Source organism: Protopterus annectens, chromosome 1.part0 (genome assembly GCF_019279795.1).
Source record: "Protopterus annectens isolate FY-2018-M chromosome 1.part0, PAN1.0, whole genome shotgun sequence".
Classification (NCBI taxonomy): domain Eukaryota; kingdom Metazoa; phylum Chordata; order Ceratodontiformes; family Protopteridae; genus Protopterus; species Protopterus annectens.
In genome coordinates, this window is record NC_056725.1 from 1052030759 (window position 1) to 1052048257 (window position 17499).

Sequence of the window (17499 nt, forward strand, 5' to 3'; positions counted from 1 at the left end):
ACAGAAAGCTCTGTCCAGTTTGAATCAGAGGTTTCTTTATGGCGCCAAAAGGAAAACCTTTCAAATTCTGCTACACATGACTTCTTTGTATTTTGTTTCCTAGCCTCCATCATAATTGTAAGCATTTTTTCAGTAAAAGGGGTGGTGAAGGAGTGCTAAATCATCCAAGCTGTCAAACTCAAAGTTTTTAGGCTGGAGTGCATTTGTGAACCCTTCTTATGAGATAAGAGATGCACATGCTGAGGTGGCAGTACAGACTTCATCATTTTCATGCTCAGTAAAAGAAAAGACCAAAACTGCCTTAGCCAAAAAAGTTTTTTTTTTTTTTGAGTAGTACTTCTGGCAAATCCTGCTGTGCCTTCTAAATAACCTTGATGAGAAAAGGAAATATGGATATTCCTGCTCTTGCCTTTGTTTTAGCTTTATTTATTTTGTATCTCGAAAACATCTGAAACTGTCTCAAAATGTTCCACAACACTGTAATGTCTCTTTCTGGTTTTGTCAGGTATAAAATAGTATCATCTGCAAATAAAAACAGCTTTTTTTGACTACCATAACAATTATATCCTTGAATTTCTGAGTCCCTTATTTTTTTGCCAATAGTTCTAAATATAATGCAAATAATAAAGAGGAAAGAGGACACCCCTGCCTGGTTCCTCTGTTCAAGCAGAAATTATCAGAGGGAACCTCGCCCACTTTTTCGTCTCCAATCCCTTATATATCTGCCTAATCAACCTTAAAATTTTTTTCCGGAAATGCTAATGCTTCATTTGCCCTGCTCATAAAGTCCCAGCTTACTTTGTTAAATGCTTTCTCTGCATCAAGACCCACGAACGATAATAGTATTGTCTTACATTCTGCTTCCCTTTGGATCATCAATGTTCTGTTACTGTTGTCAAATGTGTGCCTCCCCTCCACAGCACCACATTGTTTCATATGCATCTGTTTTGGCATTACTTTTGCCATTCTTTTAGCCATAATAGACATGAATTCTTTACAATCATGGTTTAGTAATGAAATGGGCCTCTATGAAGCTAGATCTGATGGATCTTTATCCTCTTTAGATATTACAGCTACCACTGCTTTCTTCCAGGACGCTGGTACTTCTCCTCCTCTTAAAACACTGTTAAACAAAAGCTTCCAGATCTTTATCAATTTTTTTCCTCCTAGCTTCCAAACTTCCACAGGAATACCATCTATTTCTGGGGACTTTCCTGTAGATTGGATATACATCACAATTTTTCTCTCATCTCCTCCTATCCTAACAGTTAGTAATTGAGCAACATCTTCTTCTAACCTTGGCATATTTAATTCATCCATAAACATTTTCATTTGTATCTTCTTGATTTTCATATTTCTCTCCTTTACAGAGACTCTCTCAGAATTTCCAAAATATTTCTAATACCTCTACAGGATTTCTTCTTACCTTCCTTGTTTCAGGCTCCCTAAGTTTGGCGATAGGCCTTTCTGCTTTCTGTTACCTGTGTCGTGCTAAAAGTTTTTGTGCTCTAGTGTTATCATCAAAAATAAGTTGCTTAATAGATGCCTTTCTAAACTCCTGCATATTATCAAGGTAATCCCTTATTTTTTGTCTAGCATTCTGCAGTTAATCATCTTGTTCTGTGAAAATCCGCCTTTGCTGCAATACTTTAACATTTGTCAGTCCCTCTGAATAATTCTTATTCTTAACCATAGCTCCCTTCCTTTTATTTCCACCCTATTTTTTAAACTCCATCTTAATTTTATTCCACTCACTAGCTATATTTTCAGAAGAAATGCTTATCCTCTAAGAGCTCCTGAATAATCTCCACTACCCATTCCTTAAATTCATCTTTTTTCAACAGATGGGTGGGAAAGCACCGAAGTCTCATTTTTATTTCACTACCCTGTGCTTTTATTTTAGCTATTATAGGAACATGATCTGAAACAATTATTGGGTGAGTATAAAGACCTTCAATTATATGCACATGTTCCTGTGAAATTTAAGTTCTGTCTAGCCTAGCCAAGTTTTTATATTTTGGGGAATAATGCTGTAAATTCACTCTGAACCCCTATTACTGAATTCACATCTTCCATGCCAAATATTTTCATAAATTTTTAGCACCATTATATCAGTTTTAGGTGGAATGTAAATACATGCCAGTGTAATCCTCCTCCCCTGTCTGTAGCCCCTTAACACTACAAATCTGACATTATCTTTTTTATCTTCTTCTATCACTATTGGAGCTCCGCTTTCAATTAACATAAGTACTCCTCTTTACCTTAGTCGAAGCTATTCCTATGAATAACCATCCTGAAAACCTTTATCAAATGTACATGTTCACTTCTAAGTGTGTTTCCTGTAACATAGCTATTTGCACTCTACATTTTTAATATAGTTCACTATTCTTTCTTTTTTGTATTTATCTGTGAGGCCATTTACATTTAAAGACATTACTGAAAGCATCATTGTATTGATGTGAAACAGATTAGCAAGGAGGAAGTAAGGGCAGCTATGAAGAGGATGAAGAATGGAAAGGCTGTTGGCCCAGATGACATACCAATGGAAGCATGGAGGTGCTTAGGAGAAATGGCAGTGGAATTTCTAACTAGATTGTTTAATGAAATTTTCGAAAGTCAGAAGATGCCTGAGGAGTGGAGAAGTGTTTTGGTACCTATCTTTAAGAATAAGGGTGATGTGCAGAGCTGCAGTAACTACAGAGGGATAAAACTGATTAGTCACAGCTTGAAGTTATGGGAAAGAGTAGTGGAAGCAAGGTTAAGAAGGGAGGTGATGATTAGTGATCAGCAGTATGGTTTCATGCCAGGAAAGAGCACTACAGATGCAATGTTTGCTCTGAGAGTGTTGTTGGAGAAATACAGAGAAGGTCAGAAGGAGTTGCATTGTGTCTTTGTAGACTTGGAGAAAGCATATGACAGGGTGCCTAGAGAAGAGTTGTGGTATTGTATGAGGAAGTCGGGAGTGGCAGAGAAGTACATAAGAGTGGTACAGGATATGTACGAGGGTAGTGTGACAGTGGTGAGGACTGCAGTGGGAGTAACAGATCCGTTTAAGGTGGAGGTGGGATTACATCAAGTATCAGCTCTGAGTCCTTTCTTATTTGCAGTGGTGATGGACAGGTTGACAGATGAGATCAGACAGGAGGCCCCGTGGACTATGATGTTTGCAGATGACATTGTGATCTGTAGTGAGAGTAGGAATCAGGTTGAGGAGACTCTGGAGAGGTGGAGATATGCTCTAGAGAGCAGAGGAATGAGGGTCAGCAGGGCTAAGACAGAATATATGTGTGTAAATGAGAGGGAGGGTAGAGGAATGGTGAGGATGCAGGGAGTAGAGCTGGTAAAGGTGGACGAGTTTAAGTACTTGGGATCAACAGTTCAGAGTTATGGTGAATGTGGAAGACAGGTGAAGAAGAGAGTACAGGCAGGGTGGAATGGGTGGAGAAGAGTGTCAGGAGTGATTTGTGACAGACGGGTACCAGTAAGAGTGAAAGGGAAGGTCTACAAGAGGGTAGTGAGATAGTACAGTTTTGTACCTACCATAAATGTAGATGTCCGAGAGGCATGCATCTACAATCCTAACAAATGGGTTGTCCTGGCCTCAGGCAGCCCTTTGGTCGGCCGGATTCCAAAGTCTGGGTCTGGCCTCGGCTGATGTCGCACTTCACCCGACGTCATAGCTGCAGTTCTTTGGGTATAAAGGCATCAGCCAACGCCATTTTCCTCAGTGTTTCTTGCCCCAGATGCCAGATGCCCTCTAGGAAGGCTAAATTTGGATAAATGCAAATGTTTCCAAACAATAGAGAGCAAATAGAAATAAACATGTATATACATATATACAAACAAATACACCATAATAGATTCCCCCAGCTAGCTACAAGATGGGCAAATACCCTAGGAGTACCACAGAGGGGAAGGAGGGTGGGTAATCCTGACTGCAGATGCATACCTCTCGGACATCTACATTTATGGTAGGTACAAAACTGTACTATGTCCTTCAAGGATGCATCTGCAGTCCTAACAAATGGGTAGAATACCATAGCCAAACTGGGGGAGGAAGCACTAAGGAGGCACTAAGAGTTTTATGGTGTAGTTAAGATCCCTTGCAAAACAGCAGTGGCAAAACCTGCTCGGGATCTGGAGTATAAAGGCAGATTATAATGCTTGGCAAATGTATGCACGGAGCTCCAAGTAGCAGCCTCTAAAATGTCTTTGGTAGCCACTCCTCGTAGGAAAGCTGTAGTAGTGGCTGTAGCCCTTGTGGAGTGAGGTCTGATGTTTTCTGGAGTTGCCTTTCCATGAAAAGAGTAACAAAATCTAATGCAATTTCCTATCCATTTTGAGATTGTCTGTTTTGAAATTGCTTTTCCTTCCATTCCTGTTGCATATGCTACCAGAAGCTGGTCAGTTTTTCTATTGTTCTTGGTTCTGTCCAGGTAGTAGCGCAATTGTCTGTGTACATCCAAGGTATGCAGCAATCTTTCCCCCCTGTTCTGCGGGTTGGGGAAGAATGTTGGTAGGTGTATTGCTTGGTTTAATGATACCCTGGAGACCACCTTTGGCATAAAGGTAGGATTAGTTCTCATGGACACACTATCCTGATGGAAGATAAGGAAGGGCTGTACTGCCATTAATGCCTGTAATTCAGAAACCCTTCTAGCTGAAGTGATTGCAAGCAGGAATGCAGTTTTCCAAGATAAGTACTGTAATTCTGCTGTTGCTGCTGGTTCAAAAGGGGGTAGTGTCAACTTTTCTAACACAAAGTTCAAGTCCCAAGTAGGCAATGGTGGTTTCCTTGGTGGCTTTACATTCTTAATTCCTCTGAGAAACTGCCTGAGTAGAGGTTGAGAAAAGACTGGAGGATCCATGCTGTATTCTGCTGAAATTGCTGATGCATGAATCTTAATGGAGGAGCAAGACAGACCATTGTGGAAAAGCTCTGCTAAGTATTCCAGGATGTTAGCTATGTTTGGCAATGATGCCTCCACTCCTTTTGTTGCACTCCAAATGAGATATCTTTTCCAATTTGCTGAATAAGTTTTCCTTGTTGAGGGTCTGCGAGCCTCCAAGATAATGTCTTTAACCCTTTGAGATAAATCTGGGTTATTTTTCCTTATGTAATGTTCCAAGCAGCTAGCTGCAGTGTTTTCAAGTTGGGATGCAGGATTTTGAATTTGTTCTGTGTTAGCAGTAGAGGCAGTAGGGGTAGAGGCCATGCGTGTTCCCGGGACATACTCCTCAGTAGCGGGTACCAATGTTGCCTCGGCCAATCTGGAGCAATCAAGATGATCCTCGGGTGATCTTCTTTGAACTTCAGTAGCACTTTTTGCATCAAAGGAAGAGGTGGGAATGCATATGCTGTCAGGTTTTCCCAACTGAAGGATAAGGAGTCCACCTTCCAAGCAAGTGGGTGGTATGTCCTTGTGCAGAATTTTTCCAATTGGTGGTTGTGTGGGGATGCAAATAGGTCTATTTCTGGTTGTTCCCATTTCCTTGTGATGGTTTTGAAGATGTCTGGATGCAGCATCCATTCGTGGGCATCCGTGGTGGTTCTGCTTAAGATGTCTGCCAGTATATTTTCTTTTCCTGGCACAAATATGGCTTGGAGTTGAATGTTGAGGCTCAGGGCCACATTCCAGAGGTCCATTGCCATCCGGCACAGAGGATATGAATGTGTGCCTCCCTGTTTGTTGATATACCACATAACTGTGGTGTTGTCCGTCCTTAGCAAATGACCCTGTTGAAGAAATAGTCTGAATGTCTGAATTGCCTGTTTTACTGCCTGCATCTCTTTTTGGTTTATATGTAGGTTCATCTGGTCTTGAGTCCATAAGCCTTGTATGCACTTGTCCACCATGTGTGCCCCCCAACCGAGGTCTGAGGCGTCCGTGGTGATAGTCTGGCTCGGGTGAGGCCTGTGGAAGGGCAGCCCTTTGTTCAATTGACAGGCCTGGGCCCACCACTGGAATTCTTGCTTCAGGCATGGAGTTATTGGAATTTGGGTTTCTAGGCTGTGCTTGTGCTGAGACCATAAATTCCTCAGGTACCATTGCAACTTCCTCATATGTAGTCTGGCATGTGGAATTAATATTATGCAGGATGCCATGTAACCCAAGGCTTGCAGGATTTATCTTGCTGTAAGCTGGTTCTGCGTTGTTAATGCCATGAAATAGAGTGGTGGCTGCTTCTGTTTTTCTGCTGTGAGGAATGCCATCTGGTTTAATGTGTCCAGTTCTGCACCCAGGAAGGTTATCCTTTGGGATGGTATCAGCCTTGACTTTTTTGTGTTGACTGTGTATCCCAGGGCTTGCAGCAGGTGAATAACCTTTTTCAAATCTTTTGATAATTTGTCTTTGCTGTCCGCTTGTAACAGGCAGTCGTCCAGGTATGGATAAATTTGAATTCCCTGAAGCCTGCAATGAGCAATTACTGATGCTAGGCATTTCGTGAATACTCTGGGCGCAGTAGATAAGCCAAAGGGCAATGCTGAGAATTGATAATGCTCTGATCCTGCAAGAAATCTGAGGTATCTTCTGCAATTTGGTCGTATGGGGACGTGCAGGTATGCCTCCTTGAGATCCAGAGTCACCAGCCAAGACTCCTTGCCCAGCATGGGAAGAAGCTGCTGTAGGGTCAGCATCTTGAATTTTGGAACAATGAGATATGTGTTCAGAGCGGAGAGGTCGAGAATAGGTCTCCATTGGTTTTCCTTTCTTGGCACCAGGAAAAGTCTGGAGTAAAATCCTTACCCTTGTTCCATAGACGGTACCTTTTCTATAGCTCTCATCCTTATTAAGTTGTCTATTTGTTGTTGAGCGTTTGTCTTTTGATTTGGAGGTAGGTTTGGCATTCCTCTCTTCCTTGGTAGAGTATGGAAGTGAAACCTGTAACCTTTGTCTTTTGTCCATTTGTCTCCTGTAATGTAATGCCAGTTTACTGAAAATAAGGCTAGCTTTCCGCCTAAGGGTGCTTCTAGTTGTTCCCTGGTAGGCGGTTTCAGAGCCAAGTCACTGTGATTATTCTGTGGAAGTGGTAGTGGCTGGATCTGTGGCAGTACTTCGCTGGTTGTTAGGCTGCCACTGACGTCCCCTGTAGGCACCTCTGGATTGACCTCTGCCTCTTGGGCGGCTATTCCTGCCTCTCTGTGCTCTGGTGGTGTCTGGAAAGGACCAATTCTTGGAAGGCCAGTTCCTACTAAACCTTGGTGGCTGGACCTGTAAGAAATCCTTGACTGTCTGGACAGATTTTGCTTTCTCTTCCACCTTCTTCAGCACTTGCTGTGCAGGGGAGCCAAACAAATTGTGCTTATCCATGGGAGCATCTAGGAGCTTTGATTTTACATGGTCTGGTAAGGACTGCTCTTTTAACCATGCATGCCTTCTGATCACTGTACCAGTCATAGCTGATCTAAAGGAAGCCTCCAGTGCATCATAGCTGCATTTTAAGGAATGATTACTGACCTGCTGAATGTTATGTACCATATCCTGAAGAGACTTTCGGTCTAAAGGTTCAGGCGAGGACAGTTTTTTAGTTAACTGATCTAACATAAATTCCTGATGCTGAATCATGTGGAATTGACAGTTTAAGGCCCTAGCCGAAAGAGTAGCAGAAGTATAAACTTTTTTACCCCATCTCTCTAAGGCCCTAGATTCCCTTTCAGAGGGGAGGGGGTTCTTGGCAGAGGTAGCTGCTACAGCCTTGGGGCCCTGTGAAATAGTTTCAGGATCTGCAAAAGGAGCCTTATACAAGTGATAATGTGTGTCCGGAACCCTGTAGTATCTGTCGGGCTTAGCAGGGGCCGGAGGCAGTGAATCAGGAGCAGTACAAGCATCATTAAATGCATCATCTACAACTGTAAGTACTGGAGGAATGGCTAAAGGCCTATGCTGTGGCAAATGCAAGAAGGTCCTGAGCCTTTTCCTAGAGTCTGAAAAATCCTGGCCCTGCCATTGAAATTGCTCCCTCATAGCATGCAAGGTTTCCACAAAAGAAAATTCCTCAGGAGGAGAGGCAGAAGGAATGGAGTCTTCTGCATCAGAGTCCTCATAAGGAGAATAAGGGCCCTCTGGAAGGTTTGTATTTTCTGAATCATCTGAGGAGTAATCAGTAGAAACTGGCTCAGGGGGCTCTGCTCTAGGCCTCTTTTCTGGAGGGGGGTGAGAGGCCCTGTCAGGGTGAGGCTGGGTTCCCCTGATCAAAGAAATGAGATCCTCTGCTAGACTAAGCATTTGAGTACTAGAGTTAGGCCTGTGAGAGGGGGCTTTAGTAGGCACGGCCTTTGAAGATTTAGCTGCTTTAGCCCTGGCAAAAGCCTTAATTGACATGGATGCAGGGGGCCTAGCAGCTCCATGTGCAGGAGTAGATACATCTAGGGGGATAGTATCTGATAAATCCTGAGAAACTGTAAGAGCAGGTGGAATTTCAGTAGCAGATTCAGCCATGCTGGAAGAGGCCTCGGTAGTAGGAGGCATGCTTTCGGCCGAAGGAATAACCGCAGACTCTGTTTCAGCCGAAACCGAGACACTCGCGGTTGGCTTAACCGCGGTTTCGGCCGAAACCACGGACTGCAAGTGTCGGTCCTTTTCCTTACGCTTTTTAGGTAAATGTGAAGTCGGAGTCTCCGACGGCATGATATAAGCAAAAGCGGAGCCGAAAAACTCCTCTGCAAACTCCGACCGACGTCTCAGTGCCCGTCGGTTGAAGGAAGCACAGGCTAGACAAGCTGCTACGTCGTGGTCTGGGCCTAAACAAGGTAGGCAGTAAAAGTGGAAATCTTTATGAGGTATTTGTTTCCCACAAGTTAAACAGTTATTCACTTTTTCTGACATCGGCTGAGGCAAGAAAGAGTCCCCAACGGGGTACTTAGCTTTTTAGAAGTCTTTGGTAGTAGCAATCTCTGGTTCTGACCGACCGGCACTTGCGAACAGCTTCTGCTTCGGGCGCCACGCGGCAAGAAAGACTAGGGAAAATGGCATCGGCTGATGCCTTTATACCCGAAGAACTGCAGCTATGATGTCGGGTGAAGTGCGACATCAGCCGAGGCCAGACCCAGACTTTGGAATCCGGCCGACCGAAGGGCTACCTGAGGCCAGGACAACCCATTTGTTAGGACTGCAGATGCATCCTTGAAGGACATCAGCTATGTTATATGGGTTGGAGACAGTGGCATTGACAAAAAGGCAGGAGTCAGAGCTGGATGTGGCAGAGTTAAAGAGGTTAAGATTTGCAATCGGTGTGACTAGGATGGATAGATTAGGAATCAGTATATTAGAGGGTTAGCTCATGTTGGACAGTTTGGAGACAAAGCAAAAGAGACGAGATTGTGTTGGTTTGGACATGTGCTGAGGAGGGTTGATGGGTATGTTGGAAAAAGATGCTAAGGATGGAGCTGCCAGGTAAGAGGAATAGAGGAAGGCCTAAGATAAGGTTTATGGACGTGGTGAGAGAGGACATGCAGGCGGTTGGTGTGACAGAGCAAGATGCAGAGAATAGGAAGAAATGGAAAGAGATGATCCGCTGTGGCGACCCCTAACGGGAAAAGCCGAAAGAGAATGATGACTGAAAGCATCATTGTATTAAAAACTCGTTTTCACTATAACCAAGTTAACAACTAGAAAAATAAATCTTTAAATCTGTTTTAATTTATTTTCAAGCCTGTGCACCTTTTTTTTTTTTTATCTCAGAGAAGGGTGCAAACCCTTTAAATATCAAAGTTTCCTATAATTATTAAATTGCATACAATACTCACAGCTACCACAACTGTGATCAACTAAAAGACAGAAAAAAACACTTAAAGCAAAACTTCTCTGGAGCAACAGACTGATGGAGAAATCATTACTGTTCCAACAAGATCTGGATGACGTAATCATGATAAGCACTTGTAACAATACAAAAGACACAACAAGGAAAAGGTCTAACAAATGAAATATGCAGTCGCTCAATGCTTAAAATCACAGCCACATAACTATCAATTGGCGCAGACAGAAGTGAGCTGTAAGGCAATGCAAGGGATATCATCCCCCAACACACACACAGACACACAGACACACAGACACACAGACACACAGACACACAGACACACAGACACACACGTAAAAAAATTACTTTTGGCTTACACATGGGTATCAAACAGGGATGGAAAAACATCTGAGGTCAAAAGTACTATGCTAATAAGTAGCCCAAACATAATCTACATAACCTACTGCTACACTGACACCCTGCAAATGAAAATGTAGCAAGGTTGTTTAACAGAACTGCAAACAAAAAGGCAAAGCTAGAGTTTTCATAGTGATAACCACCCTTAACCCTCATGTAATCAAGTGTTTCAGCTACATGGCTTCTGGATATCCATGGCTTTTAAACTTTTTAAGTCTTTATGGTTACATTCAGATTTGGTTCTTATGGCTCGAGTGTAGCTGTAAAGACTTGAGTAGTACAAAAGTCATGGACATTCAGAGCCCATGTAGCAGAATCACTTGATGTCCTTAAGTGATCATTTACAAATATCCCACAGGCCTCCATTAGAGAAGGTCTGGGAAATAAGGCCAAATAATCAATTAAAATGTTTACAAAATAGTCAACTGATTACAGACTTTCAAACAGCACAAAGAAATGAAGATGGCTACAGGCAAGTATATTTTTACACATGCCAAATTAAGACAGACTCATAGCAGTGAGAGGTCAACATTCAATTTATAAGGGGAAATCTTTCAAGATAAAAAAGGATTAAAACAATATTCATATGTTTGCCAGTATTTCAAAAATGCAAACAACTGTAATGAAATGCAAGTATCAGTTGAAATGTTAACACAAAATGGATGTAACTGCCACTCATGACCTTCTGCAAACCATGTACACATTTTTAACATTGTCTTGACTTTTAAAGAGAGGGTCAAAGTAGCTTTAGCTTAGTATAAAACAGTTCTAGTATGACATTTATTAAACATTACAAATGTAATTTTATGGAAAAACAAAGTGCATACACTTTTTAACAATTTCAGTTCAAGAAATAATGGAATTTGCTAGATTCCAGGTTCATGTGACTTGGTTTTGCCTTCAAAGGTGAATAATGAAAACAAACCAAAAAAATAAACGGGCAGAGAAATCAACACTTCTTTTAGGGTCAATGTAGATCCTATATCAGTGTGCATTAATATACTTGCATTTCCTACCAAAATTAAAATTTGCCAGTCTACGTAGCATCACAATTCTCTGATGTGAAACAGCCTGCTGCTATAAACATAATCATGTAACTAGTGCAACAATCACTTCACAAAAAACAGCAATAAAGAGAAAAATGTAATAAAAATAAAATATTTTATCAAACTTGACAAAGCCTCACAATCATCAAAAGAGAAAATTGTTACTAAAGATTATGTGCTAAAATGCATCCAAATATGAGGGTGTAATTCACTCTTCCATGATAAAGCAAGCATTTACTTGCTAAAATTCAATATCACCACTAAAGACAATGGTAAATTGTGAAAAAGAAAAAAAAAATACTTTGGAGTTTGCAGTTTATCAGCTGGTTCTTAGGATTGCAATCCAAATGATGTACAAACTCAACAAAACAGACCACCTTTGACTGACATAATTAGATCAATGGCTGAAGCATAAATACTAATAATTTTGAAATGTAGCCTGTAGAACACACAAACCGTGAGAAACTAAAATGGATTTACCGGTCTGCATAAAACAGTTCTCTAAACAGCTGCATATCTTTGTTATAATACTGACTTTGCAGACATATAAAATAAAAAAATTACCAGCGCCCAAGCCATCACATTTTTTAGTTCGTCTAGTTTCTTTTTCATGTCTTCCAAAGATGAAATACTTTTATACCGCTCCTCTTTTTCCTTGACCTTGCGTTTAAGTTCAACCAAGCACTAAAGAAAAAAAAAAAAAAAAACTTAACTCATGGAAGAAAATGCATGTATATCTATGTAAAATGAACAACCTGTCATGCATGTTTTATACGTGCAAATAACTACCTCCCATGACAAAGATATTAGAAATCCAAATACTAATTAATAACAGAAATTGGGGTGGGGAACTAAACATCTTTCAGCACCCTAAAATCAATAAAAATTCATATTATTATAAAATAAAACAAGTGCACATTGAAATATAACAACTATATTAAACTGATGTAGATAAAGTACAGTTGTGCAAGTTCAACTTACGAAAACAGCAGATGTCTGAATGCTCACTGTTGCAGTAGCTTTGGCTATATGGGTTATATATATCCAGCTTCAAAGCTTCAGGGCACCTTACACGTGCCTAAACTGTCAAGCAGCTTGAGTTGAGCTGACTAAAAGACAAGTTTGGGCACAAAACCCTTCAGAGATTTACTGCCACCAGACAGAGGGATGCTAAGCCCAGAAAGGACAATGTTTATAAAAAAAAAAAAAAATCCACACACTGTCATAAAAAACACACCAAAAAACAAGGGGGACGGAGGGGAGGGAGTGAGCGAGCAACTAATGCAGCACTGATCATTCGAACATTTACTGTTATATGTTCAATTTACATAACTGCAGTTTTGTTCTTTATGGGTCCCATTTAAATTACCAAATTTACTGTAATCCGAATTGCAAAACTCAAACTACTGTTTGCCGAAACATTACTTTGCCGAGATTCCAGTTGAACGATGTTCATTTCAGAGAGGTTATCAAGTTGCTGGCAGTAGTATGACAAGTGCAAGGGTACAGTGTTTATGTACATTCTCGTACACCGTACCACTTGTAGAACTTGGCGGATATGACAGTATTTACGGAAAGAGTTAAGTATGCCGTGGTGTTGGAGGGATGCATTTAGTATGCGTTAAGTTAATTTAACAGTGATCGTTGTTTTTCAATGGAGATCGAAGTACAGTGGACATTGGGAAATGTACCCTTGCTGTCACTGTACTGCAATCTCCGAGTTGGTATATATAATTTGCAGGGGGTGTGGGGGGGAGCAGTACAGGGGGATTTGCTCCTCCTGCAAAAAATGTTAGGGAATCTGTGTTTTTTTGTGTTGTTTTTGTACTAACGTATTTTCTATGTCGGTGAAGTTAATGTTTGCGAAAGTGAAGTTTCAACAAACAGCGGTCAGTGTTTTGTGATTCAGAAAACCGTAAATTCGGTAATGTAAATGGAATCCATTCTTTATATGGATCACTCCTGCAGTAGTCTTAGCTATATGGGTAGACTGCCATAGCTAACTATATTTGGGAAGACGAAGGAAAAGATTCTAGTTCTTTATCTAGATCTAAATAGGGAATCAAGCTTATAGTGCTTTGTAAAAGTATGATTACAGGACCAAGTAGCAGCTCCTAGAAAACTTTTAGACTCCAACCCTTTCCAAATAGCCATAGATGAAGCCAAGACCCTGGTACAGTAGTTCTTGACCATGCCTGGAATACATGTGTCATGGTAAGAGTATAACAAAAGGTAATAACCTTAGACAACCATTTGGAAAATCTGTTTTGACACAGGTTGTACCTTCTTCTTACCTTCACAAGAAATGCACAACTGATCTGGATATATGAAAGATTTAGTTCGGTCAAGATAGTACCCGAGTTGTCTGTGGACATCCAAGGTATGGAGTTATCCTTTCTCCCTCATTTTTAAGACCAGTAAAGAAAATGGGTAGATGGATAGATTTGCTTAAAGTAAAACTCAGATACCACTTTAAGCATAAGAGGACTAGTTCACAAATCCTATCCCTATGGAAAATGAGGTAGGGGTGACTCACCATAAAAGCTTGCAACTTGAATATCCTTCCTACACAGGTCAGAACAAGTAAAACTGTTTTCCAAGTTAAGAAACTCAAGTCAACCATTTAAACTGGTTCAAATGCAACAAGTGTTAGCTGCTCTACCCCAAAACGAATATCCCAAACAGGTGCCACCAGTTTACTTTCAAAAACATTTTGACATTAGATTGCCATGAAAGAGGATCCGTGGGCAGACATGCTGAAATGGCAGCTAAATGAACGTTGACAAAGAAATAAGACCATAGGAGAGTAACTTACAAATATTATAAAACTAGAGAACAACTAGCCCTGAACGGGTGATGGTTATGTTGCTGACATCAACTAGAAAACCTACTCCATTTAGTAATATGTGAGTTTCTAGTAGCAGGCTTTCTTGTCTTCATTAGTAGCTGCTGCCCGTCCTCAGAAAACAGGTGCCTAAAAGGATTTAAGGCCCTATTATCCAGGCAGCCAAATGAAGATGATTGATGTTTGGATGTATCAAACACCCCTGTTCTTGTGTGAGTAGATCCATTCTGTGAGGAACCTTGTGGTAACTGACCCTGGCCATTGTAAAGATAAGTGAGAATCACAGTTGCCAAGGCCAGAATGGAGTTATCACAAAGATATTAGGGGATTCCTTCTGAATCTTCAAAAGTACCCTAGATATTGCTGGAAAAGCATTCAGAAACAACAGTCCTGTCCAAAAAAAAAAGAAAAGGCATCTGTTTTCCAGACCTTTTTGCATGGAGTCCTAGAAAAGAAATTTGCCAGCTGACTGCTTAGAGAGGACAAAAAAAGGGCTACTTGATGAACTCCCCAAACACAGAACAAACTTTGGAAGACCCCCAGATCTAGTTTATATGTGTGATTGGCTGCCCTAGTCCTGCTCAGCTTCTCTGCCATACAATTTTGCTCCAATGGAATGTAAGATGCCTTTAGATGGAGATGGTGCTGCGAAAAGTCATCTTAGTTCTGGTTTAAGTGCTTGGGCTTCAGGTCAGTTATTTTACATTAAGAAGGTTTGTGGTCTCACTCTCGTGGGAGGACAGGGTAGCCTCTACCTTTCTGAGCTGGAAATAGCTGGTTAAAGCCTTATTGTGCCTATTGTTCTAAGTGTCTTTCTTCTGGTTTAAGCACTTGGGTTCCAAACCAGCTAGTTTAAATTAGGAGGATTTGTGGTCTAAACTCTTGTGGCAGGAGAGGATAGCCTACACCCTTCTAAGCTGGGAATTGCTGGTGAAGGCTTATTGTCTGTTATTCTACATGTCTTAGTTCTGGTTTAATCCCTTGTGTTCCACACCTGTTACTTCACACTAGGAAGGTTTGTGGTCTACACTCTGGTGGGAGTATTCTACCGAACTGCTGCTTTATTTAAACCTTTTTTTTTTTTTTGCTGTTGTGACTGTGATTTTGTGCACTTTGAATTTCTAGTACTTCTACATTTTATAGCACAGGCTAGATTCAGGCTTGCTGAATCTAGATTGTTTGGTATCATTTCAGCACTAAAATCAGCTATCTTACATTAAGAAGCCCCCCACACACACACACACACACACACCCTTGTGGCCGAACTGTGCAGCCAAAGTTGGGATTGCTGAAATAAGGCTCAGTCTTGGGATTTCCCCTTGATTATTTTGTTTAAAATAATTTACCTTCACTTGTATTTAAGCATCATGTTTGTGCAGGTTTATGTTGAGTTTACCGGAGCTGCTCAGAGACTGCACTGCTGCCCTGCGAGCAACTCAGCTGTGCATTGTAAAGCACTGGAGCAGTTTTCTACCCCTAGTGCTCCATAGAATAGTCACTTTTTTGTTAGTCTTACAGCAAAACCTGTTCCATTTAGCCCACTCCCCATTAGTTACTACAATATACACCTGCCATAATGGGCAGTTTCTTACCATTTCTCCAGCTAGCCTGATAGACATGAACATACTGATGCAATGATGCAAATGCCTCATGTATACTGACAACCAGTTACCCCTAAAACAAACAAATACAACTTGTGAGAGATGTACCTATGCTATGAACCTGGAATCAATTCTCTCACATAAACCAGACATCAAACAGGTTGTCAGCACACACACACCACATCTTGCACATAAGCTTACAACACATAAACCCACATTAATGGAGGTACCGGCTAGAAGCCTACCTGAAGATCAGAGACCTCCCAAGCGCAAACGTACTGCACACACTGCAGACCCAAGAGAATCCACTACGTATAATAATGCACACAACAGTGTCTCAGCAAATAAGACCTTAAGTTACACATCGTGCAGACACTCAAGTCTATAAACAACAAGTGTCATTATGACTGTCATAGGTTATGCTGGAGTGAATGACTTGAGATGTACCTCAATGGACTATATGAAAAGACATTTGACTGAGTTCTTAGATTGCGTGTCCCAGGCAGATATGTCCCTAGCCCTAAGCAGCATTATACCTTCACCCAAGATGATGCCTCAATATAAACAAAAAAATGACTGACTTCAACAACTGGCTTAGCTTCTGATGTCAGTACAGGGGGATCCAGTATCTGTCAGCCTGGGAAGATATGGTCGGCAGACCACGCTGCTTTGCCAGAGATAGTCTTCACCTGTTGCCTCTTCGCCTTCGGTTACTGGCAAAGGTACTTACCTCCCCCATAGTGCTTTTTTAAGGCAATGTCATAACAAAATTCCCCAACGTAAAAAAAAATCCACTACACACAAACTCAAGGTTATGCTACTTAATGCTTGGAGTCTAAATGGAAACTGCACTCACTAGAAGCACTCCTTACACCTTGGAAGATGCCAATATCTGTGCAGTCACAGACATGGTTCAAGGCTGTAGACAGCAGCCCAGGCACGCAAGGCTACAATGCCTTCCACATGTTCACACCTAAAAACGAGCATTAAAGAACCAAAGGCAGAGTTATATCCATTTTCATTAAAGACAAATACAACTCAAGACTGGTCAAACACTTTGACTCCCTAGAGCTACTCCACGTCCAGCTAACTGTAAGCAAAACCCCCTTCCATATTATTGTTAGCTATACATCCCCCACCATGAACCACGAGAACCACTCTGCCTATCTGGACCTACTTGAATCACTCACTATACAGCCAAACACCTTGGCCATAGGTGATTTCAGCTATCCTTCCATTGACAGGGAGTCATATACAAGCACAAACACACTTGCCTTAAGGTTCCTGGACTTTGTTAATACAAATGCTCGGAAAAGATGGTCTTCACCCCCCCCCACAAGGGGCTTGAATGTCCTAGACTTGGTATGCCCCAAAACAGGGGGTCTTCGCACTACCCCCTGTGTATTGCTGTCCCTGGTAAGGTCTGATTATAAATCAGTCTAGTTCGAACTAACAATCATACAGGACAACCCCCCCGAGCAAAAAGGATGAAAAATTTCTCCAAAGCAAACTATAGCCTCCTACGTGATGGCATAAATAGTTTCAAACTCCCTGCTACCATTCTCAGCAATAACTCCTATAAAGAGATCTACACAAACGCCCTGTATAAATACCTGTACAAATGTACAGACTTGGCTGTACCGAACAGATAAAAACAAGGTCCTCACAAAAAAACAAGCCACCCTGGTAGACACCAACCATAAATAGGTTATACAACAACAGGACGAAACTAATATCCAAGAACAAGTGGGAAAGTACAGTTGTGTACACTTACCATAAATGTAGATGTTGAGTGTATTCACTGTTGCAGTCATTACATTTGGGTAATCTGCTTGCAGGTTGTCCTCAGTCG

The 17499-nt window shown here is 41.3% G+C and overlaps 1 protein-coding gene across 1 annotated transcript in view; it reads right to left on the minus strand.

Annotated features, from left to right (window-relative positions):
• SMC6 (structural maintenance of chromosomes 6) overlaps positions 1-17499 on the minus strand; it is a 1850548-nt gene that overhangs the window by 1402286 nt on the left and 430763 nt on the right. The window contains exon 9 of the mRNA XM_044068538.1: positions 11766-11885. Within this exon, the coding sequence (XP_043924473.1) occupies positions 11766-11885 (120 nt within the window). The remainder of the gene's footprint in view (positions 1-11765; positions 11886-17499) is intronic.